The 25,839-nt window shown below is 39.8% G+C and overlaps 1 protein-coding gene across 4 annotated transcripts in view; it reads left to right on the forward strand.

Moving 5' to 3' along the window:
• Positions 1 to 24,344, forward strand: part of RREB1 (ras responsive element binding protein 1) — a 176,765-nt gene extending 152,421 nt beyond the window's left edge. For 3 of the 4 annotated variants that reach the window (XM_060774777.2, XM_067467514.1, XM_060774778.2), the window contains 3 exons: positions 5,080 to 5,244; positions 13,241 to 14,026; positions 18,575 to 24,344. In XM_060774777.2, coding sequence (XP_060630760.2) covers positions 5,080 to 5,244; positions 13,241 to 14,026; positions 18,575 to 19,101 — 1,478 coding nt within the window. In that variant the 3' untranslated portion in view covers positions 19,102 to 24,344. The remainder of the gene's footprint in view (positions 1 to 5,079; positions 5,245 to 13,240; positions 14,027 to 18,574) is intronic. The other variant, XM_060774779.2, reaches the window with a different exon arrangement.
• The last annotated feature ends 1,495 nt before the right edge of the window (positions 24,345 to 25,839 follow it).

Raw genomic sequence — 25,839 nt, forward strand, 5'->3', positions numbered from 1 at the left:
TGGAGAAAACCAGGTTTGGGGAAACAGGTCGGAAGAACTAGATTAGATAGATCATAGATCAGTTTTGGGCTTTGAAATGCATGTTCCACAGTTTTGTTGAGATGAGAAAAACAATTTGTGTTTGAGATGAGATGAGAGTGCAGACAGCCACTTTAGCTCCTCAAATGGCTTTTTCATTTGTAGGGAGTTAGAATGAAGATCTAGCCATTTCTTCCGAACCCTGTCGGTTAGGAAAGTTGCTGTAGAAGGAGGATTTGAAATGGGGAAACAGCTGCCGAGTGAACCTGAGCTGTTTTCACATTGGCTCATTTTTCCTTCACTGCTTGGCTGCTAAAAGTATCATTTCCTTCCACTTTGGAGTTTGCAAAGTGGTCATGGTAGAGCAATTGTCCACTTAAACACTTTAGGTTTAGTTACTGCTGAAAGATTATGAGCCTATCTGGTAAATCTTTCTGTTGTTGGCTTTCTAGCTCAGACTCTGTAGCTGAAGAAACCAAAATTATTTTGTAATTTGTTGCAGTGGTCTGAAAGCTCAGACTGGGTTTTGAGAAGTGAATATAAGAAGTGGGTAGTTTTGTCATTTGATGTAGTGCTCGTTATACTTCTGTTGAAAGGATCAAGTAGTCGTTGCAGAATTTTCTACAGGAGAGAATATGCTTTGGAGGCAGCTGGGCGGATCTGATATCCAGAAATCACTTTCTGCTCACCTGAGGGATCTAGCGCCTATTTTCATAAACAGCTTGCCTCAAGTATACCAAAGTACATTCTGCAATATCCTAAAGTAAAGAATATCTCTCAGGATATTGAGTATTCCAGGGAGGTAATTGTTATCCGTCATTCAAATAACCTTCAGTGTGCTCCAGACAAGTATAGTGTAGACCAGTGTGGATATCCCTCCACTGGAACAACTGGTCATGATATAATAATGCTTATTGACAGTTGAGGCACATCAAGTGAAAAGCATCAAGTGATGTCACAACAGGTGTTGCCACAAAGCCTCCACAAAAGGTTCTATAAAATTTGTTTTCATTAAGTGATTGATAAGAATTTCTATGACAGTAAATAATTTCATTTTGGAGTCTGAAGCCACTCTGAATATCCTGCTTTTGGCTGTACTTTAGGGCCAGATATACGCTCTGTGGCGATGACTCACTTGCTTGTGCAAAGAACTGAAGGGGAAGAGGATAACAAAATGTGAAGCTTGTGGCACATTCCTAAATCCTGAGTTGCCCTAGGAAGATCCCTGGCATCCTTCCATTGCAGTAGTAGCTAGGCTTTTTATGTTGTGAAAAACAATGGTTGTTTAAGTGGATAGTCATTGTTACTCATGGTTTTGGTTAATACGTTAACATCATAATTCAGACCATTTTTGCTGGTGTACTGGGGTGTGTCTATATGGTTTGGATTATTTTATCTGGGTGGAGAGAAGGTGGTTCACAGGTTAAGCTATAGCCAAGTAATTAACATTTCAAAATAGTAAGGACCAGAGATGGTCATATTTACTCCACGGTAAGTGCTGTAGGAATACATTCATTAATAGAAGCAAGCCTATTTAAAATGAACTGCTGTCACACCTTTTTAATATTATTACTGTCGAATCATATTTAGTATTGAATTTATTACTTTTAAAAATACTATGACAATAATCCAATTGTGTTGTTATTACTGTCTTTCTGTTTTCTTTATACTCCTTCATTTGTATTCATTGAGAATATACTCACTTCCGATTACGTAGCTCCTATACATGCCAACACCTTGTAGTACATATACATGTGAATCATGCTTGTGGACAGTTTTTTTTTTCAAACTATTGAAAAGCCACCTGAAGATTTTCCATGTTCTGAAAACATTGTGTGTGATTCATTGATACAGAAACATGCAACACTCTTTAGTTTTATGTGGAAAGGTCTTTTTGGGTATTCTTGGATGCCAGCCATCTCTTTAAGCTTATGAATTAATAAGTTAAATATTATCTATGGGAAAATAGATTATTGCATTGGCATAGGGTTGGATAAGATGGCCCTTGGGAACTATTTCACCTCTGTGACTCCATGAAACAATCCTCAACTGTCATTTCCTGGCCAAAATTGAGAAAAAGAAAGAAACTACTTTTAGGCAAAGATAAGCAAGATACTTTTATAATAAATGAAGAAAGAGTTGCAACAATGGGTTGATTAATAAACACATGAATCTATAGCTGTATATAAATGATTGTAAGGTATAACTAGTATCACTGGTTGCTCAGTGCAGTTCAAAACAGGAAGACATTTGTTTTAAGTGGTCTACTCTAGATTTAAATACATGTGTAGGTTTTCTACTCCTGCCCTGAGTACAATGTAGCATGGCTGATGTTTGCATTTTTATTACCAAGAATCTTGACTCAAGATCGGCTTCGGATAATGACTTGTACATTGGCAGTGGCTTTAGTTAAGCACGGGAGGATGCAGGCAGCACCTATCTTTTCCTTGGCTTGGTCATAAGAGACAATAATAATAATAACAATAGTAGTAGTAGTAGCTTTATTTTTATACCCTGCCACCATCGCCCCAAAGGGGCTCGGGGTGGCTTACAAGGGACAAGCCCAAAAATACAGATTAAAATGCCCACAATAAAATAAATCAACAACAAATATCAGGAAAAAAACATTACAATCATGTTTTAAAAACACATTTTAAAAACAGTATCATGGCTGAAAGATTAATGCTAAGTGCGGAGGGATCAGGGAATATACAATCGTTCCTAGATAGAGCCAAGGGAAAGTGCAAGATATGCTTCAAATTCAATTAAAATCTGAGCCAGAGCTGGGGTGGTGGTGGTGGTGGTGGTAACGTCCATTGGCATTTACAGAACAGGATTACAGGTGGGAGGGCCAATTAAAGTGCCAAGAGCTATGGTGAGATCAATCCAATTTCCTGGAGAATTTCCTAATCAAATGCACAATGGAACATCCAGGTTTTTAAGTCCTTGCGGAAAATGGATAGGGTAGGTTCCAATCTGGCCTCCTTAGGTAGAGAGTTCCAGAGCCGAGGGGCCGCCACTGAGAAAGCCCTTTCACTCGTTCCCTAATAGCCACGTCTGAATGTTGGACAACTGTCCAACATTCACCATAGTTACTTACTTTTAGCATTCTTATATTAGTAGCGAAATCAATCTGTTTGATGTATTTTTTTCTTCATACTGCTTGTGAACTTGGCAGCAGAAAATTGCGATTTGTATGTTAAACAGACTTATGTGAATTGTCCCAAAGACAGATGCAGACTTGTAGCACTAATTAGTCAGCTGACAAATGAACATTCACTTTCAGGTCTTTTAAAGCTACAGAGCTCTTTAAACAATCTAGATGAATGTGACGCAAGCAGCCATAAGACCTGCATTATATCCCCTCTAAAAACTTTTTCATAGCATCTTCCTCTGTCCTATTTTTAGTCTATTATATTTCTATCACACAAAGAATATTACAAATTCTTCTGAGTCTTTTGTTGCTAATACAACAGTTGCTTTTTTAGACTGAGTTAAACTTTATCCATTAGTTTTTTTATTTTTGAGGTTCCCACCCTTTTATTCTTATTGTTTGTTGCCCTCCATATTCAGTTTCTTCAGAACATGTTCTTGCAGGGAGATCAAGCTGTGGAGTATGGTATGGGGCATTTTATGACCATTGACATCATTGCAAAATTAGGCTAGATCCCATGGAGGTTATACTTGGTGCTCAGTAGACAGCCAAAATGGCAATTCTTTCCTAAAGACTAGTTTCTGACCCACATTGTATTGTCTGCTGAGGAACTATGTAACTTGTGCTAACATTTCAGTTTATTCTAAAATGTGATAATTTTATTACTGATCTCTTGATTTTATCCTGTACATGTGGCCCGTCCACTGTCACTGTGTTTGTGTTTATTGTAATGTTATTTTGTTATTGTATTCATTTTTTTCTCTTGTAATTTTGATGATGTTGATTGTTGTTTATGTTTTGGTTTTACTTTTGCTGTAATATGTTGTCTGGGCTTGGTCCCATGTAAGCCGCTCCGAGTCCCCATCGGGGAGATGGTGGCAGGGTATAAAGATTATTATTATTATTATTATTATTATTATTATTATTATTATTATTATTATTGAGGGCTGCAGGACAATTGCTAGTACACTGGAAACTGCTGAATACAAAGCTGGACCATATAGCTCAATATATATTGATTGACGGTTTTCTATGGGGCAGTAGTAGGCAATATGGTGCCTTGTGGATCTTTGGTTATAATCCTTGATTATTGGTGGCAATGCATGCACCTTTCAAACTGTGCCTAGATCTGGTGGAAGTTGATCCCACTAGGTGATTTGCATCTCCTAAGCGATCTTCGTGCCCTTGTCAAAATTTTGTAAGAGTGACTTGATACAATATGAAACAGTGGCTATGCAGAGTCCTTTTTGCCATCCTTCACTGTGCATTCCCATGCTAAAAACATATCCTTTAGGTTCTGAGTCCCTCTTTTGGGGGAAAAGGCTTGTTCTAAAGTGATTGATCAACACTATAATGTTTACCGCCCACTGCAGCTATTAGTCTTTGGGTCCAGTTTATTTTGCAATCTTAATGTCAAATTTGCACAGCAGAAAAAAAAATACTTTTGTAAAGTGCCTTTACAAAAATGGGGTTTCCCTCTCAAGCCAAAATTGCCACTTGAAAACAGAGGATGATTTTCAGGAGCTATTAAAGTACATGAGAAGAGTTGATATTTCCCTTCTCAGCTGTCACTGCCTTCCCCTTGAGCAGTTAGGCTGAGGGAGAGAGATGTCATTAATCTAAACGTAGGATTTAATTTTTTCAATATCATTTGTTTATATGTTTATTCAGAAGCCTGAACATGCAGCTACCTCTGGGGTGGTCTTGCTGCATGAAGTCAAGGCAGGCTCGCTGTATATGCATTTTTGCCCTATAACTCCCCAAATCCTTCATCCCAATGAAAACTGGTTGAAATAAATCACTTGTCTAAGCACTGAAAAACAGCAAGACAAATAAGAGGACACACAGAAGTTCTTTGGATGCACTAGAAAGAAAGATAAATATGTTTTTTTCCCTGCTCCCTTCAGGTCAGAAGCCCCACCCTTGTCAAAAATGTGATGCCTTCTTTTCCACCAAATCTAACTGTGAACGCCACCTCTTACGCAGACACGGAACTGCCACCTACTATCTGAGAAGAAATGGGCTTGTTCCTCAGTCTAAAGAAAGTGATGCTGGAGCTCATGATAGCACAGGTAGCTCTTTTAGGTTGTTCCAGAACGTAAAGTCAAGTCATGTTCCTTTCATGTTTGGGGCTCGGGAATACGTGAATGAGACATGATCCTTACCTCTTAAGGAACTGAGGATCAAACAAATGCTCTGGCAGTGTAAACCCTGGCAACCTGGCCACTGCCCCAACTTTGCAGGGAATTATATGAGTTGTAGTCCAAAAGTAACTTCCAATAGAAATTGGAATGGCTCCTTCTTTGTTTTGTTTTCAGTGGGCATTCTTTTCCAGCAATCCTTTGGAAACTGATTTTAATAGGCATTCATGGTGCAGTACTTTTTTTGTTTTGATTTTTTGAAAGTAAGGTTTTAATTGCTTTAAAATCTGTTGTTATTCAATAACTACAGCTGTTCCTCCACATTTGTGGTTTTAATTTTTCACTGATTTGATTTAAAATCTCTCTCTAGGTCCTACAGCAGGGGTCCTCAAACTTTTTAAACAGAGGGCCAGGTCACAGTCCCTCAAACTGTTGGAGGGCCGGATTATAATCTGAAAAAAAGAAGAAGAATGAATGCACATATCTTATTTGTAATGCAAAAAAACCACTTAAAAACAATACGATAATTAAAATAAATATAAACTTATTAGTATTTCAGTGGGAAGTGTGGGCCTGCTTTTGGCTGATGAGATAGGATTGTTGTTGTTGCTGTGTGCTTTCAAGTCATTTCAGACATAGGTTGACCCTGAGCAAAGGCCGGGTAAATGAACTTGGAAGACCGTATCCGACCGCCGGGCCTTAGTTTGAGGACCCCTGTCCTAGAGTGTGATTCTATGGTCAAGTTCTTCCTGTTGTGTTGGAAGGTCTAGATTTCTAGAAAGAACACATCTCTAGTAAATTCATCACACTAGAGAATGAGCCTACTTAAATTCTGGTTTCTGTCTGCTACAAAAGTTTGAGGTTTGTAGTTTATTGAGAGAGCCCCCGATGGCGCAGTGGGTTAAAGCACTGAGCTGCTAAACTTGTTGACCGAAAGGTCACAGATTCGAATCCGAAGAATGGTGTGAGCTCCCACTGTCAGCCCCAGCTTCTGCCAACCTAGCGGTTCAAAAACATGCAAATGTGAGTAGATCAATAGGTACCGCTCCGGCGGGAAGATAACAGCACTCCATGCAGTCATGCTGGCCACATGACCTTGCAGGTGTTTACGGACAATGCTGGCTCTTCGACTTAAAAATGGAGATGAGCACCAACTTCCAGGGTCAGACACAACTGGACTTAATGTCAGGGGAAAGCTTTTACCTTTACTAGTTTAGTGAGGCTGTTAAAGTCTCCTCTCTAAACTACAAACCCCAGAATTCTGTAGAAGGCTGCAACCAGATTTAAAGTGGATTCATTCTCTAGTGTGATGAGGTCTCTTGATCCTCCAATGTGATTCTCTATTCAGCTTCCAGGGGAAGTTAACTATAGAGTCATTCTGGAAAACATTCAGGTAAAAAAATATATAGCAATTTATTTATTCGTGCTTTCTCACTTTCATGGGTATCCTGTGCCCCTAAACCCAGAAGATGTGGAAGGATGACTATATATCTGTTTTCCCTGCCGTTTTGTAAATTGCCTTGAGTCTCAATCTAAAATTAAGGAGGGATATAAATAAAGGGATTGATGTATGCATGGAAATTCTGTATATATGGTATAATGTGCGATTCTCATTTTTCCTATAAATGAGTTGAGGGCACACTGAAATAGTCTATTATGAGCAGGCAACATATAGGTTTTCCTTTTCCATCTCCGGGTTTGAAATTATTTTCTTTAGAGTTTTTCTCTTCATGGGGATCAGAGATAGGAAGTAACAACTGCTAAATGGTTGGTAGGGGAAAATATTCGGCACTCCTGCATGACTCACACTGGACTTTGGTGGCTCATCCCTTCTGTCTAGGAAATCAGCAAGGCTCACATTTTAACATTAGTTTGGCCCTGAAGGGTGTGTGTGATCAGCAAAAGAACAAACTGATTGCAGTGAAGATAGTTGTGGTTGCCATTGTTTCTGGTCTGATTAGATAGGTTACAACAAGAGGTCTGTAATAGTCCTGTTACTTACAGAATCCTGTGTGTGAAGAGCACAAATACTTCAAAGTCATGGGACCATGTTTGCATTAGTTTCAAAGAAGATAATAGTAAACTCCAGAGTGTCTTCTCAAACTATTGTGTGTTTGAAATCTTCCTCAGAACAGCAAATGGGGAATGTATTCCTCACAGCAGTACAAAGTTGCAAGTATTCAGACTTTTCTTGTGGTAAATCATATATATTTCAGCTTTGTAAAATTATTCTCATTTATCTAAAACACTTATTTATCAGCTCTGCTGCACTAATACGCAAAACACATTCTGATTACTAGGTTGTTGTGAGTTTTCTGGGCTGTATGGCCATGTTCCAGAAGCATTCTCTCCTGATGTTTCACCTGCATCTATGGCAGGCATTCTCATAGATTGTGAGGTCTGTTGGAAACTAGGAAAAAGGGGTTTATGTATCTGTGGAATGTCCAGGGTGGGAGAAAGAACTCTTGTCTGTTGGAGGTTGGTGTGGATGTTTCAATTGGCCATCTTGATTAACATTTAATGGCCTAGCAGTTTCAAGGTCTGGCTTCTTACTGCTTGGGGGAATCCTTTCTTGGGATTAGCTGGCCCTGGTTGTTTCTTGTCTGGATTTCCCGTTTTTGAGTGTTGTTCTTTATTTACTGTCCTGATTTTAGAGTTTTTAAAATACTGGTAGCCAGATTTTGTTCATTTTCATGGTTTCTTTCTTTCTGTTGAAATTGTCCACATGCTTGTGGATTTCAGTGGCTTCTTTCTGTCATTTGACATGATAGTTCAGTTTTCCCTGTTTGAGAGAGGGCCAGTCTGATGATGACAGTGATGTTGCTGCTGCATTATTTGATTCATTCATATACTGCATTTCTCCTAATAATGAGACTGAAGATACTTAACATATTTTCACATGCAAATGAAAAGCTTTCAAACTTCAAAATAGTAATAAAGTTTAAATATTACAGACATTACAATTTATTAAAAGACTATTCAAACCATAAAACAGTGCAGCATTAAAATCCCCTCCCATTCAGATTCTAAAGCCTGTTGGCACAAGATTGGTTTCAGTTGCTGATGGGAGAAAAGCAAGGAGGGAGTAATCTGCTCTCCATGAGTGAGGGAGTTCCAAAAAGTTGGGAGTAGCCACCAGGTAGACCCGCTATCTTGTTCCCACCAAATGAACCTGAAAATGTGGTTGGGAAAGAGGGAATGGCAACTCCAGAAGATGTTGTTGTTTATTCATTCATGTTATTCATTATTCATTCTTTGTGACCTCATGGACCAGCCCATGCCAGAGCTCCCTGTCGACCATCGCCACCTCCAGCACCTCAAGGTCAAGCCAGTCATTCAAGGATAACATCCCTCCATCTTGCCCTTGGTCAGCCCCTCTTCCTTTTTCCTTCCTCCATAAGATCTTAGTGCTGTAACAACAACAACAATAACATTAACAGTAATAATCATAACAACAACTTTATTTTTGTATCTTGCCACCATCTCTCTGAAGGGACTTGGGGCGACTTACATGGGGACGAGCCCGATCAACATAGTTTAAAATATAGCAATCAAATTCATAAAACAATATCACAAACAGTATAAACAACCATCGAACAACCACTAATAGGTTGATATAGTAAACCATTTCTGAGCTCGGGTGGTGGGCTGGTGCAAATCAGTTACAAGGATAGGGCTGATGGATAAAGTGCAAAAGCCAGATGACAGATTAGGAGTAGAGGGGCAATATGAAGTAGAACACTATATCTATAGGCAGGTAACTGTTGTAAAGCACAAGGGCTCAATCTTGTGTCATAGCTGGGGGGGACCAGAGTTATCTGGGTACTGTTTAATTGAAAGTTCAGTGTAACATCCACATTTTAGGTCTTTACGAAAAGTGGATAGGGTGGGTTCCAGTCTAATCTCCCTGGGGGGAGAGTTCCAGAGCCGGGGAGCCACCACCGAGAAGGCCCTCTATCTCGTCCCCACCAACTGCGCTTGTGGCGGAGGTGGAAGTGAGAGGAGAGCCTCCCCAGAAGATCTTAGACATTGTGCAGGTTCATAGGGGAAGATGCAGTCATGAAGATAGCTCCATAAAGGGCAATATAGTCTAGCATTGTATTGGACCTGGAAATTGATAGCCAGTCAGTTGAACTGTTTTAACAAAGTCCTTGTATGCTCCTTTTGTGATGTGGTGGCTATGAAGATGATGGTGAAACTTTCTGCTCTAATTGTCTCTAAGAGCTAATGTGGTACTTTAGTTGTGAAGTTTTGTTCGAGCCTCTAAATATGTGTTTTCACTTGCCTACATACAGGTAAGTGTGTCATGTTCACTCTAGTGACATTATTCATGGATGATGCTGTGGAATAAATGAAGAACTTCTTAAAGTTAAAACTGAAATCAAAATGTTGGTTGCTCAGCTTTGGTAGCTGCTTGTTTTTACATACTGAGTCCTGAACTGAACATAGTGAAAGGAAGGCACATCTGGGATCCAGCATTTAGAGTCCGAGTAGCTATAGGCATTACTCTCCCATCCCTCCCACTGAATTTTGCACTTTCCTTTAGCTCTATCTAGGCATTTTGCACAAACTCAGAGCCCTCTGAACTCAGCACTTTTATTGCTCTCCGTGGTACTGTTTTTATGATGTTATGTTTTATTGTGTTGTGTTTTTATTTGGTTTTCTTTTGATTTAGCTCTTTGGGCTTGTCTCATTGTAAGCTGACCCGAGTCCCTTCGGGGAAATGGAGGCGGGATATACAAATAAAGATTATTATTGTTTTTGTTGTTGTTATTATTATTATTATTATTATTATTATTATTATTATTGATATTTTTGCCCTTCTCTGGGTGTAATGTAGAGGTAGACTGCTATTACTTTTTGATACATTGCTGCAGAGAGTTACAGTTACAGTTATCCAAGAAAACTGAATGAGAGGTCTAATTGGCAGCAGTATGTTTGTGAGAAGGCAAGTGTTCCACCTAGTGGAAGCTTTTTGGGATTGGGGGTGGAGTGGGGGGGGGGAGATATTGCCATTTTGCAAAACCTAGAAGCGACTTTAAAGGTGTGCTAGAAGCCCTACTGTTTCTAATCAATAATCCTTACTGATGTTCTAAAAGCTGTTAGAACAACAGTAAGAATCAATATGATACAATGCCAGTTCCTGGCAGAGCCTTTGAGCTGACAATACAGCAAAGCATTATGGCTTGCTCTTTCTTTCTTTCTTTCTTTCTTCCTTTCTTCCTTCCTTCCTTCCTTCCTTCCTTCCTTCCTTTCTTTCTTTCTTTCTTTCTTTCGTGAATGTGTGAAATATTTACAGATCTTAACAATTGTATGTGGTCAAGAAGGATGTGTGTGTCACTTGCTTTATGGGGATTGTAATAAATAGAACGACCTGTTTAGATTTTGCTTCTCCCTTAGAGGAGTGAAAGAATGACAGGAGTTCTCTAGGGATCCTTACAGTTGATTATACTTAAAGTCCTTGGGAGCTGGCATGCTTGCATTACATAACTGACTGTTATGCAAATGGCATAATCCTTTATCTTACACATTCATATGTAGGCATTTCAGTTAGACCTGTTTTTTAATCCTCTGAAGTCCCACCCAGCTGCTTGTATGACTTCAAGGTTTTTAGAAGTGAATTCCTGTCCCGCCCCACCCTGGAAGAGTTTCTCCTTTAACCATGAAAAGAATGCAGACTGAACTCTGCTTTCCATTGGGCAGTACGTTCACAAAAGCTGTGCTACTGAATTTGTTCTAAATTAGCCACTTAGGATGGATCTGCACTGTCATATAATCCAGATTATTGAAGAAGGTAGTTCACATTATCTGCTTTAAATTGGATTATACAAATCTACATTTCCATATAATCCAGTTCAAAGCAGACAATCTTGATTTTATATGGCAGTGTAGATGGGGCCTAAGAAATGTTTTGAAATGCATTTAATGTATACCTTGGCGGTGTCTACAGACAACACTGGCACTTCGGCTTCAAAATGGAGATGAGCACCAATCCCCAGAGTCTGACACGACTGGACTTAATGCCCAGAAGAAAACTTTTACTTTTACCTGATAGGAGACACTACAGAATGAGTATGTTGAAACACATTTTTTGGCTCAGTAAGATACGGTATCTTCTCATCTAAAGAAAAATGGCAAAATAATCTTTGCCTGGCGTAAGATCAAGGATTTTGGCTGCAGGTTTTTGTTGGAAGCAGTCCACAGCAACCTGGCACTAAAGAAAGGGTAATTTGCAAAAACAAAACATCCTTAACTCACCCTTCATGAGATTTTAATCTGATTGTACAGTCTTTGAGCTCAGAAAAATCACAATTTTAGTTCTTGTGAAGGTCTTCTGAAGGTTATGACTTGGAGCTTCCTTTCCAAACCTGGTGTCTTCTAAATGTCCTGGTTCAAAACTTTTTATCATTTGCCAGCCTGCAAGAAAGTTAGGCCCTTTATTCGCTCTTCGCTTAATGTGAGACTGGCATTTTCTTAGACAAGTGATTTTGAGGCCTAAAAGGTTTTGGTAGCAACAGCTAATATAGACGACTACGGGCAATAAAGAATTTTACCTATGGGAAACAACTTTGGAACCCTCCTTAAATGGATCAGTAATGAACCGTTGACATGCATAATAAAAACAAAATCCCTTAGGGACTCTTACTGCCTTCTGTTTTGAACTATTAACACCACCTTATAGGCTGCTGCCTTTTCTTGCTGTAATATATAATAAATATGTGATGAAGCTATTGTTGAACTACAATAACAAATACATATTTTATCAACCGTGTTCCTCTTTTCTTCCTGTGGAATAATTGGCTTTTTCATTTTCTCTGGCTATTGGAAATACAGAATATTTTAAACATATGAGTAGTTATAACTGCTCATATGGATGGTGTACAAATGATCAATTGCTTCATTTCTTGTCTTACACTAAATTACTCAAATCTGTACGCTTCTGTTCGTAAAGTCATTCCCCTTGTGCTGGCCCAGCTTAGTGATTCTTAAAACTCAGCGTTTTATCATCCATGTGTTTCTAAAGTATATAGAGCTTGATGATTTCTTTGTAATTCAGCCATGTCTTTGAAGGTCATCCATTCTTCTACAGAGCCTCTCTATCTTGGTTGGCTTTGACTTTGCATTCACAAATATCTGCGTCAACATGAAAGAGAACTTAAAACATTTTTATCAGGTTTTGGATCCCTCTATTTACTAAGCAGCTATTATGTTTTCGTAATTCAAAGCTTAGATTTGTTTTATCTTGTACCTCTCTAAATGTTCTTAGTAGCAACTTCCATCACTTGTAGCTAACACTGCCAATGAGTGAGGAATTCTGAGAGTTATAGTCTAACAACATTCGCAGGGTCACAGATTCTGTAATGCAGTGGTTCCCAACCTTTTTTTGACTAGGCACCACTTGACCAGGGACCACTTTGACCAGGGATCACTCTCCAACATTAGTACCAAAAGGGTTATGAATTACTTTTTTAGGCAACCTTAGATTTGGTTTGGGAATCTGATTCAGAAAATTGCATTGGATAGACCTCATCAGCTCTAGTTTCTGATAGGGAAAGAGTGCCAGGCAGCACAAAAGTTTTTGCAGTTGTCTAAAAAAACTAAATAGAGATGGTGAGACTTGGAAGTGAAGGCAAGTTGTCTTGCATTCCCTCAACTTGAAATCCAACTTGGTGAAGGGTTCTGAAGAACTATTTTGTGACATTTCGGTGGGTTCTAATAAGGTATTTCTGAATTAGGGCTTTGTATTGCTTTTTAAATGCTTTGTAGTACACGGAGAGAAATAGAGATGGGGCAGACCAGTGACTCTAAACAAATCTGTCTGTGGATGATGTTGAAGCCATCAGAAGCAATGTTAACAGGTCTTCATGAAGTCCTTTGCATTCTGAATTGCTAAGAGGTTCAATATTTCTTCGTTTTTCTCCTGCAGACAGTCAATCAGATTTGGATAATACAAGTGGAGGGAGCGAAGCTCTTGACTTGACCTCTGGAGAACAAGACCACCCAGAAGAGGCAACTGAATTTCCAGAAGTATCAACAAACAGTCACAAAGGAGAGGAAGAGAAAATGGACCTCTCTCAAGGAGAGGGTTGGAAGGAAGAGGAGAAGAGACAGGAAGAGGCACAAGAGAAATTAAGTGAGGGTGATGAGGAGCCAGAAGAAGACTCTGTCAGCAACAGAAGTCTGGACCTCAATTTTGCCAGCAAGTTAATGGACTTTAAGCTGGCTGAAAGTGACCAGAGCACAACTAGTGGAGCTCAGACTGAACACAAGCACACTTGCAACATTTGTGGGAAGTGCTTCAAGTTTGCAGGCACTCTTACACGACACAAAAAAGCTCATGCACACGATGATGGGAGGGATGAAAAGAGCAATGAGGATGGAAGCAAAGATTTTCAGGGGACAGCCCAAGTTTCCATTGCTCAGGAGGAACCTGCTCTTGAGCAAGAAGAATCCAGAATGGACACCAAGATAGTAGAAGCCACCACAGATGGTGAGGCAACAGGAAGGGAGAACGAGGAGAGCGAAAGCATCTCTGAGGGGGAAAGCATGGAGAGAAAATCTTCTGAGAAGAGTGACGATGAAAGAAAGCCAAAGGCTAATGGTGGGGTTAAAGGTGAATCAAAGGCAGACAAGAGAAAGAAAGTTTGTACGGTGTGCAACAAGAGATTTTGGTCTCTGCAAGACTTGACACGGCACATGAGGTCCCATACAGGTAAGCAGGGGCTACTTTGGCATTATTGACAACACTTTGAATGACCATACAAGGATGCCTGGGTTATAAAATTTCCAGGAGATGCCTTTCTCTCAATTTTGCCAGTTTCAAGGGCATATTTTGTGGGAGCCTAGAAGAAGGACATTTCAGTGGCCAAACCAAACCCTCGACTATTTAGCATCCATACTCTGTGTGTGTGCATAGGCCTTCATGTCCCCTACCAGTGTGTGGTGACTCCTTGAACTTTGTAGTGTTTCCTCAGTCAGAAGTGTTTTTGACAATTCTTTTCTCTGAAGTATAGCACCTGGTATTCATTGGTGGGGAGCCCCGGTAGTGCAGTGGGTTAAACCGCTGAGTTGCTGAACTTGCTAACTGAAAGGTTGCAGATTCGAATCCAGGGAGCGGTGTGAACTCCCACTGTTAGCCCCAGCTTCTGCCAACCTAGATGTTCAAAAACATGCAAATGTGAGTAGATCAATAGGTACCGCTCCAGCGGGAAGGTAACAGCGCTCCATGCAGTCATGCCAGCCACATGATCTTGGAGGTGTCTATGGACAACCTCTTTGGCTTAGAAATGGAGATGAACACCAATCCCCAGAGTCAGACATGACTGGACTTGTCAGCGGAAAACCTTTACCTTTTATTCATTGGTGGTCTTAAGCACTAATACTGTTTATTTTCCAGTATCAAATGGATCTAGTGCTTTTAGGATATTTCGGCCATCCTCTGTGCTATTATTTATTATTATTTATTTATTATTAACTTTATTTGTACCCCGCTAGCATCTCCCGAAGGACTCGATGCGGCTTACACGGGCCGAAGCCTCAAAACACAATACAATAGAAAACATAACATAACAATATTATGCTATATCTTGTCTTTAGTAGCCTGATCACACCACCACATGGCCAGATATTTATCTCTTCTACTAATGCTGAATATGACATCCTGCACATTATAATGCAAAGAAGGGGCTTTTCTAAGCACCCAGCTTCTTTCACACGACACAATTATAATGTTGTGATTCCACTTTAAGTGCTGTGGTTCCATCCTATGGAGTCCTGGGTTTTGCAGCTTAGGGAGTGGTTCACCTTTGGGTTGCAATAAGTTGGAAACCACTTGAAAGCACATAGCAACAATGATTTAGCAGATGCAGCCTCAGGGCTCCTGTAATGCTTCACTAAGCTACCAGTCCCAGTACCCTGTAGGATGTAGCCATAGCTGTGATAGTGGAGTCATAGTACTATAATTATATAGAATCAAAGATGCCTTGGTCACATGACAATGTTCCACCTGCAGGGTTTGGTCATGCAATGATCTTTTGACCCGGATCTTATCTGAATCCAAATAAGAAAATTATCTTACACTCTAACAGTTTGAATAATTTCAGTGGAATTTTTTAAATTAAAAGTTAGCTTGGAGATTTAAAATATTTGGTGGTTTGGGCCATAAAGAGTGCATTTATCAGCAGCATACGTATGCATGACTCTAAAAAAACTATAGGTCCTTCCAGTAAAGACAAAATGACATGTAATTAGAAATTCCTGAAATACTATAATACTAAATGAATTATGAAAGGATTTTTTTCTGCAAAAGATCAGTAAAATAGTAATTATTTTCTAATGTGCTTGTAAGAATGCATGGAGAAATCCTTATACTTTCTATTTTTTGAAAGGTACAACAATTTCCCCTCAGAATCAATCTTTAACTGTAGGGGCCAGATTTGCCCCCATAGTTTTACTGTTGTGATCATCTCTCCTGTGTTGGCCTTTCACCTCTCTTTTCAAAAATCATATGAGGGTGGGTCAAAAAGTTTTGTCTCCTGTGTCATAAAAATGTTATAAATGAACATATAACAGCAGAAGTTGCTACAGATCATAGCCTCAATTGTCCTCTACACAAAACTACCATTCAACATATAGTCACCATCAATTTGTACACATTTGCGTCATCATTTAATCCAGGCAGCAAAACCATTTTGGAAAATTCAGGGTTTTGCTTCATGACTCACGATTTTAAAGCTGTTTGAATATCAATCAAGTCATTGAAACTGAAACCACGTAGGTTGTCTTTCAGAGGCCAAAACAGGTAAAAGTCAGAAGGGACCAAATCAGGGCTTTAAAACAGCTTTAAAATCATAGGTCATAGAATCATAGAGTTAGAAGAGACCTCATGGGCCATCCAGTCCAACCTCATGCCAAGAAGCAGGAAATTGGCATTCAAAGCACCCCTGACAGGTGACCATGAAGTAAAACCCTAAATTTTTCCAAAATGGTTTTGATGCCTGGGCTAAATATTTGTGCCAATGTGTACAAATTGAAGGTGACTATGTTGAACAGTAGTTTTGAGTAGAGGACAGTTCAGGCTATGATCTGTAGCAACTTCTGCTGCTATATGTTCATTTATCATGTTTTTATGACGCAGGAGGCAAAACTTTTTGACCCACCCCCATATAAAGGGAAAACAGATAATGCAAAGACATAAACCTTGCTCTATGTAACAAAGTGCACTCTTAGTAAAGTAACACTCCATTCATCCTGTTGGTTCATAAAATGTTTTTCAATGGAGGATCAAAAAGGAAATGCTGATTCATGAGATGTTGGGCTGTTTTTCATGTTTCCAGGGATGTACTACTCCAATTGGAGACTCAGTTTTATCCCACCCCCTTTTTTTTGGAAGCGGGGGAGGTTCTGTAATGAAAAACTGCTTTGTCATTACAGCTGGCTAAATTTCATAAAATTGGCCAGATTTTCTGTAGGAAGTCCCTCTCTAGTTTAATGGTGAAGAACTAACATACTTCATAAATAATTCATGTTGCAAGCACACTTGAGTCTTTTTAATATAATTTTCATTAAAGGTGATTGTCTACAGGGCTAATATCAAGGCTGAAAATCCCACAATCTCTGCTTTGAACTGGGTTATCTGAGTCCACACTTAGATAATGTGGGATTTTCTGCCTTGATATTATGGGATATAGGGCTGTGTGGAAGGGCCCTCAGTGTGGATTCAGATAACCCAGTTCGTAGCAGATATTGTGGGATTTTCTGCCTTGGTATTCTGAGATATAGAGCCATGTGGAAAGGCCCACAGAGATTATGCAAAAATGTTACAGAATGTTTGAATATTCTGGCTGTTTAGCTGCTGTGGTTTTTATTAAAACCTATCAGTGTTCAAAAACTATTGATAGCTTGAGGCCCTTCCACACACCCCTATATCCCAGAATAATAAGACAGAAAATCCTACAATATCTGCTTTGCAGTTCAAAGCAGATAATTTAGGATTTTCTGCCTTGATATTCTGGGTTATAGGGCTGTATGGAAGGGCCCTCAGTCTGTTGGAAGCCAGGGGTTCAACAAAGAAAGGAGCAGGCAGCATTATAAAACATGCTAGGCAGCTGTTTAGACTCTTCAAGTTGGAAAATGTGTTCCATATGCTGATTGTATACATGTGTGAGTTTCATATCTGATCACATGAAAGGTGTAAACATATGAGGAGTGCCCTGGAAACACTGGCCATGCTGACTGGGGATTCCAGAATCCCAAAAGTAACTTGGTCTAATATGTTTCGCATTGAATGTTTGCCGTTTATATGTTGTGCTCTGCCCTGAGTCCCGTTCGGGGTGAGAAGGGAAGAATATAAATGCTTTAAATAAATAAATAAATAATACTTCCTAAATCTCCATAACCTGATGCAGATTCTGTTGGGGAACCTGAGCTTTTAGGCTCAAAATAACCCCCAGTTGGGGCGATTCCACCATAAATATAGCAAAGTACCGGAAGTAAACTTCATAACCAGCAGAAACTTACATGTGATGAGCTGGGATAAGCTTCTATTCCTTAGGGTGGCACAGGATTGCAGAGTCTGAACTTCAGGTTCAAAAATATTTATTGATATCAAAGAAATACATACCAGATAGAAAAGGTTTTGGAGCTAACTAGCTTGCTAAATCTCATCTTCTAAAGAGGTAAAAGGGGGAAAAAAATACATGCAGCTACATTTTGCCTAGAGAGAGGCAAAATGCATCCTTACTGGAAGAATGGAAAAAGCAGAAGAAGAAAAAATGGAGAAGACCACAAGGTCAACGCAAGGGGAAGTTCCCTCACAGAATTCCTTTGCTATATTATCAAAGGGGGAGGAGACAGTGGCAAGGAGGAAGAGTAAAGACAAAGTCCTTTCCGGGAAAACATGCATAGTATGTGTGTGGGGGGGGGGGGAGGAATCCCTTAACCTAATCCTATCTCTAGTCTAGCTACTCATTGAGGTCTGGAAACCTGCTGATGCAAGTCCAGGGATGAAACCCAACAGGTTCACTTTATTTTTCATGTCTTTTGTGGCTCCGACTGATTTCAGTTTGAAATCAGTGACATGTGCATGTCACAAAACCTTGAAAAGAAAAAGCAAAAATTTAATAAAGAAAGGATGTTTATTTCTGCAGAAGATGGGTAGCTGTGTTTCTGTTTTAATGTGCTTTTTTTGATAATGTGCTTGTATGAATGCATAGTACTTGTTAGAAATCAAAATTTGAAACTTTTTTGGTTTTTGTCCTAGGGGAGCGACCTTACAAATGTCAAACCTGCGAACGGACCTTTACTCTGAAGCATAGCTTGGTTCGCCACCAGCGGATCCACCAGAAGATAAAGAGTGGAAAGAACCACGAGAAAGAGAGTGACAAGGAGGATGTCCGCTCCAGGGAGGAAGAGGAGGATAGCGAAAGTGAGTCTCTCCACAGCAGTACCAATCCCATCTCAGAAACCGAAAGCGACTTGCTGGTGAAACAGGAAAGCTCATCGCCGGTCACTCGGAGCCGCAAAGAGAGCCTTGCCAATGCTGCAAAGGATCCTATTAACAAGGAGGACAGGCCAGTCCTGCGAGCAGCTGGCCCGTGTCCTGCCGAGTCCAGCAAAAACACCCAGAAGCAAGCATCAAAAGAGCAGGAGTCTCCTCGGGGAAAGGGGGATCGCGAGAGCCCCTCGGGCTTAATCCAGGACTTACTGGAGATTCACAACAAAAAACCTTCCATGAATCATATTCTTGCCTCGGCAGAGAATGCGCCTCAGCTCTTGGGAGTTGAATGACAGCTGTGATGCCTGGCGTGCCCCAAAAACTGATCCAGCACACACAGAGATGGGGATGGAGTTGACCACACAACCCCTCCCCCCAGATGTTGAATCATCCTGCTGTTTTGATGAGGGGAGGGAGTGGGAGATGGGGTATGGCAGTCTGAAATCAGTGCCATAAATCTTTCAGTATAAATAATGCAAGAGACTACAGTTATATACTGATCTGAGTGCCTTACTACTTTATTAGGTCTTTTGGTATCATAGATTTTTTAAGACAAAAAGATGATTTTTTAAAAAATATATTTTAATGAAACTATTTGGAGAGGACCTTCATTTTTTTTCATTTAAGCATTAATGTTACTTTTTGTATTGGGGTGTGTGAGCTTGTTCTTGTATATCTGTGATAGCCGCTTTTGTGTGTGCTCTGAGCTGGAAACAAGGGGTCAGTGGGGCGAGGAAGCCCTTAGAAACTGTAGCCAATAACTGGAAGAAGACTTTAAAAGACACCCCCAATAGAGGAACTGCAAATAAGGTGTTGATTTTGTTTTTTGTTTTCTTCTTTTCTTTTGTCTTTCTTATTAGACATTGTTTGTATTTGCCACATGGGGGAGAATTAACCAGTCCCGGGAATGGTTGATTAAGGCTTTCAAACTTGGTCCAAGCCAAAACCAGGAAAAACTTAAAGTTAAGCCTCACTTGCTTCCTCTTTCTTTTTCTTTCTTTCTTTTGTTTTCTCCCTACATTGGCAATTATGATGTTCTAGCTACTGTCATTTTGAAAAACGCTCTTTCTGACCATTGTGGACCTTTGAGAGCATACAGAAAGAGTTGCATAGCGACTTTAAAACCTATGGAAATTATGCACCCACTGTTATATATATATGTTTGATTTGTGCTTCTATATATTATTGTTATTTTAATATTTTATAAATTTTTGTCAGTTGCTAGTCTCTGCGTTCAGCAGAAAACCAATGGGCAATATTTGTCCGCGGAGATCTACAACGCAGCTTGGATGGCCTGCTTAAATGCTTCTGATCTAATCTCTCTCTGACTCTCCCCTACTGGGTTTGCAACTCTTTCTACTGTATTTTCTATAGAACCCTCTTCCTCTGAGTACAGCGCCAAACGGAGGCCAAGTGCAACCTAGATGCACTGAATGTGTGTTGCAATAGGTGGAGGTGGGAAGAGAAATCTCAGCACCGAGCCCCACCTGTACTTTACATGTGTACAAACCATAGGCTTGTTTGAGCAAAGGCAAGGACTTTGCATGGGCAGATCCCACCTATGTCTTGTTTGTATACCACTTCATCACACTAAAGAAAAAATACACTTAAAATCCATTTTCTGCCTCCTACAGAATTCTGGAGTTTGTAGTTTTGGGAGGCTATTAAAGGCTCCTCCCTAAACTACAAACCCCAGAATTCTGCAGGAGGCAGAAACCGATTTTTAATTGGATTTTTTCTCTAGTGTGATGAGGCTAGGTGAGGAGTGAGCCTTGGTGCTATGATTTCTCTTTCCGCCTCCACTCCCATTCAAATTCAGTTTATCTAGATAGGTGTCATCAGAGCCTCAGTAGATATTGGAAATGCAGGTGACAGTTCAATGAGAACTAAGAAGAAGACTTGGCAAGCTGGCATGAAGAGGAATGTTAAGGGAAAGGGAGCCCTCCCAATTGCAAGCAGAAAGCACTGCAAATCCCATGAGGTTGATATTGTTCAAAACCACAACTGTTATTTTTTTACATTGATGAATAAGATGTTCAGTCTTCCAAAATAAAATGGGGGGGAAGCCTTAAATTAACTTGCTACCTTAACGTGCTTTAAAAGAAGGAAACAAATCAGTACTACTGCCAATACAACTTACAGATTGAGAAAACCCAACTTCCTTCCCAATCTTTCAGGAGGTTTTCCTAAATACTTAACAATGTGGGGAATTGGGATTAGTCCATGTATCCTGTTGCCGGCAACAGGAGGCATTATAAAATGCCAACTTTAGGACTGTAATGCACAGGCCAGTTAAGCTGGTGTGCTAGGATTCAAGATCTGTTTCCACCCTGAAGTATAGCCCATTAATTTTGAGAGAGAGAGAAAGAAAAATAGTAGAGTTGCCTTTGGCATAAATTAATTTTAAATATGGCTGTTTGTTACATTCTCGTAACAATGCAAGAGCAAATTGGAAGGTTCAAATCTTGATCATGTTCCTACTTATTGTTTGACTCTGGTCCACTATGCAGATCTTACAACCATGTGTCACAAGAATAACTCGATATTTCATCTGTCTGGCATGACATACATTTATATCTTTGGGTGATTTTTCTGATTGTATACCCTGAACTTTAGGATGGAAGGGGAAGTAACACTGGAATCATCCCTCAGTTTATTGTTTGTGAGCCCAATGCTCACTCAGAGTGATTCCTCTTTTCCTTCAAAAGAATGGAGCATTTGGCAACAGAACCGCATGTGTGGACTTACCCTTTTTGTCAGCAACAAGCCATACACCAATGGGGCATCGCTGGATCACAGCCGGTCTTTTATCATCAGCCTCGAGACAGATGACATCCATATTTGTGTTCAGATTAATTTAAGAGTTTAGAAAAGTTGATTTCTTGGACTATAAGATTCTAGAACTTGTAGCCCAAAAACCCAACATTTCCAAAATCTGGATACTTACAGATCAAGCATTCCAACGAAATAAGTGCATTTTGCAGCATATAGGTTAATGCACATCTTCCCTTCTAGAGCAAAGGAAGGCAGTGTATTTCCGGAGCCTCTCTTTGGTGTTCCTCACTTTGAGCCCTTTTCATTCACACTGTTAGATACTCACCCACCACTGTCTCTATACCTCAAATTACGCTCTTCGACAAGAACCTTTGAAAATAAAATGGGACTTGTGCAGGTATAATAGGCTTGGATGCGCCTTCAGAATTGGAAGAAGGGAATATTATGCCAATCTGCTAAAATCCACTATTTCCTGGAGGGTTCAGTCAGATGAGGGGTTGGGAGATGATTTTGAAGCAATAATATTTCATATAGAATTTTTTAATAAAGAGGGGAGAGAGAAGGATGCTAGATATAGATTTGATTTTTGTTGAGGGTATGTTGAAAAATCCTGAAACCATTCCTTCGGCTTAGTAAAAAACAAAACAAATACCAATGATTCCTCTTTTATATTAAAATAAAGATCCTGTTAAATGAACATGTTCATCAATGCCAACTTATGCACCCCTTAATTTTTATTGTTATTATATTATAATTATTATAATTATTATTATTATTATTATTATTTGGGGATTTTTGTTTTTTGGCAGCTCTCCACACTAAACTGCGCGCAATACTGTGGGAGAGAAGCCATTAACTAAACCAGGACTGTCAAACCCGTGTTCTCTCCCGGACTGGGTGGGTGAGTTCCCCCCACGAAGATGCTTCATAGTCTTTCCTAGCAAGCTTGAAACATGGCTTCTGTCTGGGGGAGAAGAGGGTGCAAATTTGACAGACCTGAACTAAACTTTATGCTGCAGAAATAATGTAGCAAATAATTTCCCAGCACCCTGCCGGGACATCTGCTAGCAATAATCACTATTGATTTAAAGCTTTATTTAGCCTTTATCTGTATCCAAGTAGATTTATTAAATCTTGCCACATTTTACTGATGTTTTTATTAGTTGCATTTGATGGAGGAAAAAAAAAAACCTTGTCCTTATTTTCTTGTTCTGTTTTCCTCTTGTTGACCTGCTCCCGTCTCCTCACATCCACCTCACCCCCCCCCCCTTTAATATTAAACTGTGAAATTTATAATGTGTTTAAACTATGGGTGAATCTTAGGTTTAGTTTTGCATGTTCAGTTAATTCGTTTCTCTACATCTTTTTGATTTCCCTCCCCCCATTTTTTTTCCTCTTCTCTCAGGGCTTTTAAAAAAACAACCTATTTTTTCTGCAATTGTCAAAATTTTCAATGGAGCTAATGGTGAGAATCCAATCACTACAATAAGCACTTGACTGTGAAAGCATAGAAAGAAAGAAGGAAAAAGGAAAGGAAACCAGGTTCAAATGTTTTTAGCTATAATGATGCAGCTGAACCGGAACAAGCTCTGTTGATGGATTAATTCCCATTTCCAAATGGTGTATGTTTTCCCTCACCTCCTCACACTGATCACAACTTCTTCCATTACCCTATAATAGGGGCAGGAGTACCTCCATATCCTATGATGAGCCTGTGTTATGTTGTCTCCTGAGTTGCTTGGATCATGGAACTGTGGTGTTAAATTAACAATGGTAGAGTTTAGGCCAGTGGTTCTCAACCTCTGGGTCTCCAGATGCTTTGGCCTTCAACTCCCAGAAATCCTAAGACAGTGGTTCTCAATCTGTGGGTCCCCAGATGTTTTGGCCTACAACTCCCAGAAATCCCAACTGGTTTACCAGCTGTTCATATTTCTGGGAGTTGAAGGCCGAAACATCTGAGGACCCACAGGTTGAGAACCAGTGTCCCAACAGCTGGTAAACTGAGATTTCTGCGAGTAGTAGACCAAAACACCTGGTGACCCACAAGTTGAGAACCAGTGTTACACCTTTTAGCCCAAAGTAGAACAACCTATGGCTGTCTCAATATTTTTTGATTCCAATTCCCATGATCAGTCCTCCACCATTGACTATGTTGGCTAGGGCTGTAGGAAATAATGGTCTGGCAATATCTGGCTGCAACTATTCTGGTTTCAAAGAAAATTATGGGGCAAACATCCCTGAGAAAGCAATCAGGAAAAGACACGTATGCCATGTAAAGCATACTTGTCTCCATTTCTTTCAGCCCTAGCTAATACTGCCAATGTTTCGAGGAGCCAAAGTCTCAATCACAGGTTCTTTCCTCGCATCGTTCCTGTGCCGGTAGGACATGTTTTTTGTTAGAGGAGTTGGAGTATGGGAAAGGAGGCTGCCTTTTCACCCCTCTCCCTTTCTCCACTCAGGAAGGAAATTTGAAATCCCACGAATTTCAGTCCCTGCAAGGAAATGACGATTAAGGTGTAGAATTCCTATTAAATATATAAATATAAATATATATAATTTCTTTTTGAAAGGGAACGTTTAAAAACTGCTGCTACGAGTTGTGTACAAGACTGGTTTATGCCACATGAACAGAGATTCACGTGTTTTGTTTGGGTACTTCTATTCCTCTTTTCATTCAGTTGTACGTTACTTCCAAATTCAAAGTGATAAATGCTGTTCTGTATCAAACAATCTACGCAATAAAATGTTATATTAAAAACAACACTCAAGAGGTTGCGATCAGGAATCGTTCTTTTTGTCAACTTGTCTATCGGGATGTATGGGTGCCTGTACGTGTATGGTGACATTCCTGAACGAAAGTTTCATGAGGCTGTCATGTCAGCTCAGTACAGTTAGTTATCTTATTTTCCCATCTTGCAAACTACATCTAAGTGAAGATCATTCTCAGCCCAACACAGGATTAAATAGTCCACAGATTGTGTATTTGACACTTCTTGTTGAAAGGCAATCATGCTGATATATGCTTATATCTTCCTCTGGTGATGCAGTGGATTAAAGTGCTGAACTGCTGAATTTGTTGACCGAAAGGTCGTTTGTTTGAATCCGTGGAGCACGGTGAGCTCCCGCTGTTAGGCCCAGCTTCTGCCAACCTAGCAGTTCGAAAACATGCAAATGTGAGTAGATCAGTTGGTACCGCTCCGGCAGTAAGGTCACAGTGCTCCGTGAAGTCATGCTGGCTGAACGACCTTGGAGGTCTCTATGGACAACGCTGGCTTTTCGGCTTAGAAATTGAGATGAGCACCACCTCCCCAGAGTCGGACACAACTGGACTTAATGTCAGGGAAAAACCTTTACCTATTCCCCTAACACGTCCTGAAATAAAATTAAAATGTTTCATCTATGTATGCCCATTGAACCTATGGTATCTAACGTTTTCTTGCTAGAGGTTAAGTAGGATTCAATTGCTAGTGTGGTCCAGTTTTTTTTAACAGGTGGAAGGTGGGTGGTAGTGGTATAATTGCTTCAGGAAGCAACGTTTCTTGAGCCAGACCTGTGAACATTCTTTGCTGATTTTAATTGCCTTCAGATAGGCTTTCACTTATTGCAACCCTATTTGTATGAGACATCCCAAGATTCCCAGTCACCAAAACTCAGTACTATGGCTTCTTTCCATAAGTCTGTAACACAGTCTTCCTCTTTGCTTACCACCTCCCCATTTAGCCATCTTTGTGATGTTTCCAATGGGACACATAATCTCATTACATGTCCAAAGTATAGCAGGCTTATTTAGTAATCTTGGCTTTTAGTGGGAGTTCAGACACATTTATTTATCATTTTTGGCAGTCTGTGATATCTGCAGGACTCTCCTCAAGCATATTTTAAGTGAATCGATCTTTCTGCTAGCTTTCTTTATTGCCTAGCTTTCATAACTGAATATAGAAATTGGAAATGCTATGGCATCGTTGATTCTGACTTTAATATTTAATGATAGATCTTTCCACTGTTAAGATGCTAGTTAAACCCAAAAGTCAACTGGAAACTAGAGAGTTTATGTACTTAGTTGTTTACAGTATTTATATTCCGCTCTTCTCACCCCGCAGGGCACTCAGGATGGATTATTATTATTTTGTATCAGAAGCATTGCATACATTAGTATAAAACCAATAAAAATAGAAGAAGTGCAGGCGGCTAAATATCTTTTGACCAAAAACGGGCAAAAGTAATGGCATTGTCTGTAGCCTCCAACAATTCTTCCT

The sequence above is a fragment of the Anolis sagrei genome, chromosome 4 (assembly GCF_037176765.1).
Source record: "Anolis sagrei isolate rAnoSag1 chromosome 4, rAnoSag1.mat, whole genome shotgun sequence".
Lineage (NCBI taxonomy): Eukaryota > Metazoa > Chordata > Lepidosauria > Squamata > Dactyloidae > Anolis > Anolis sagrei.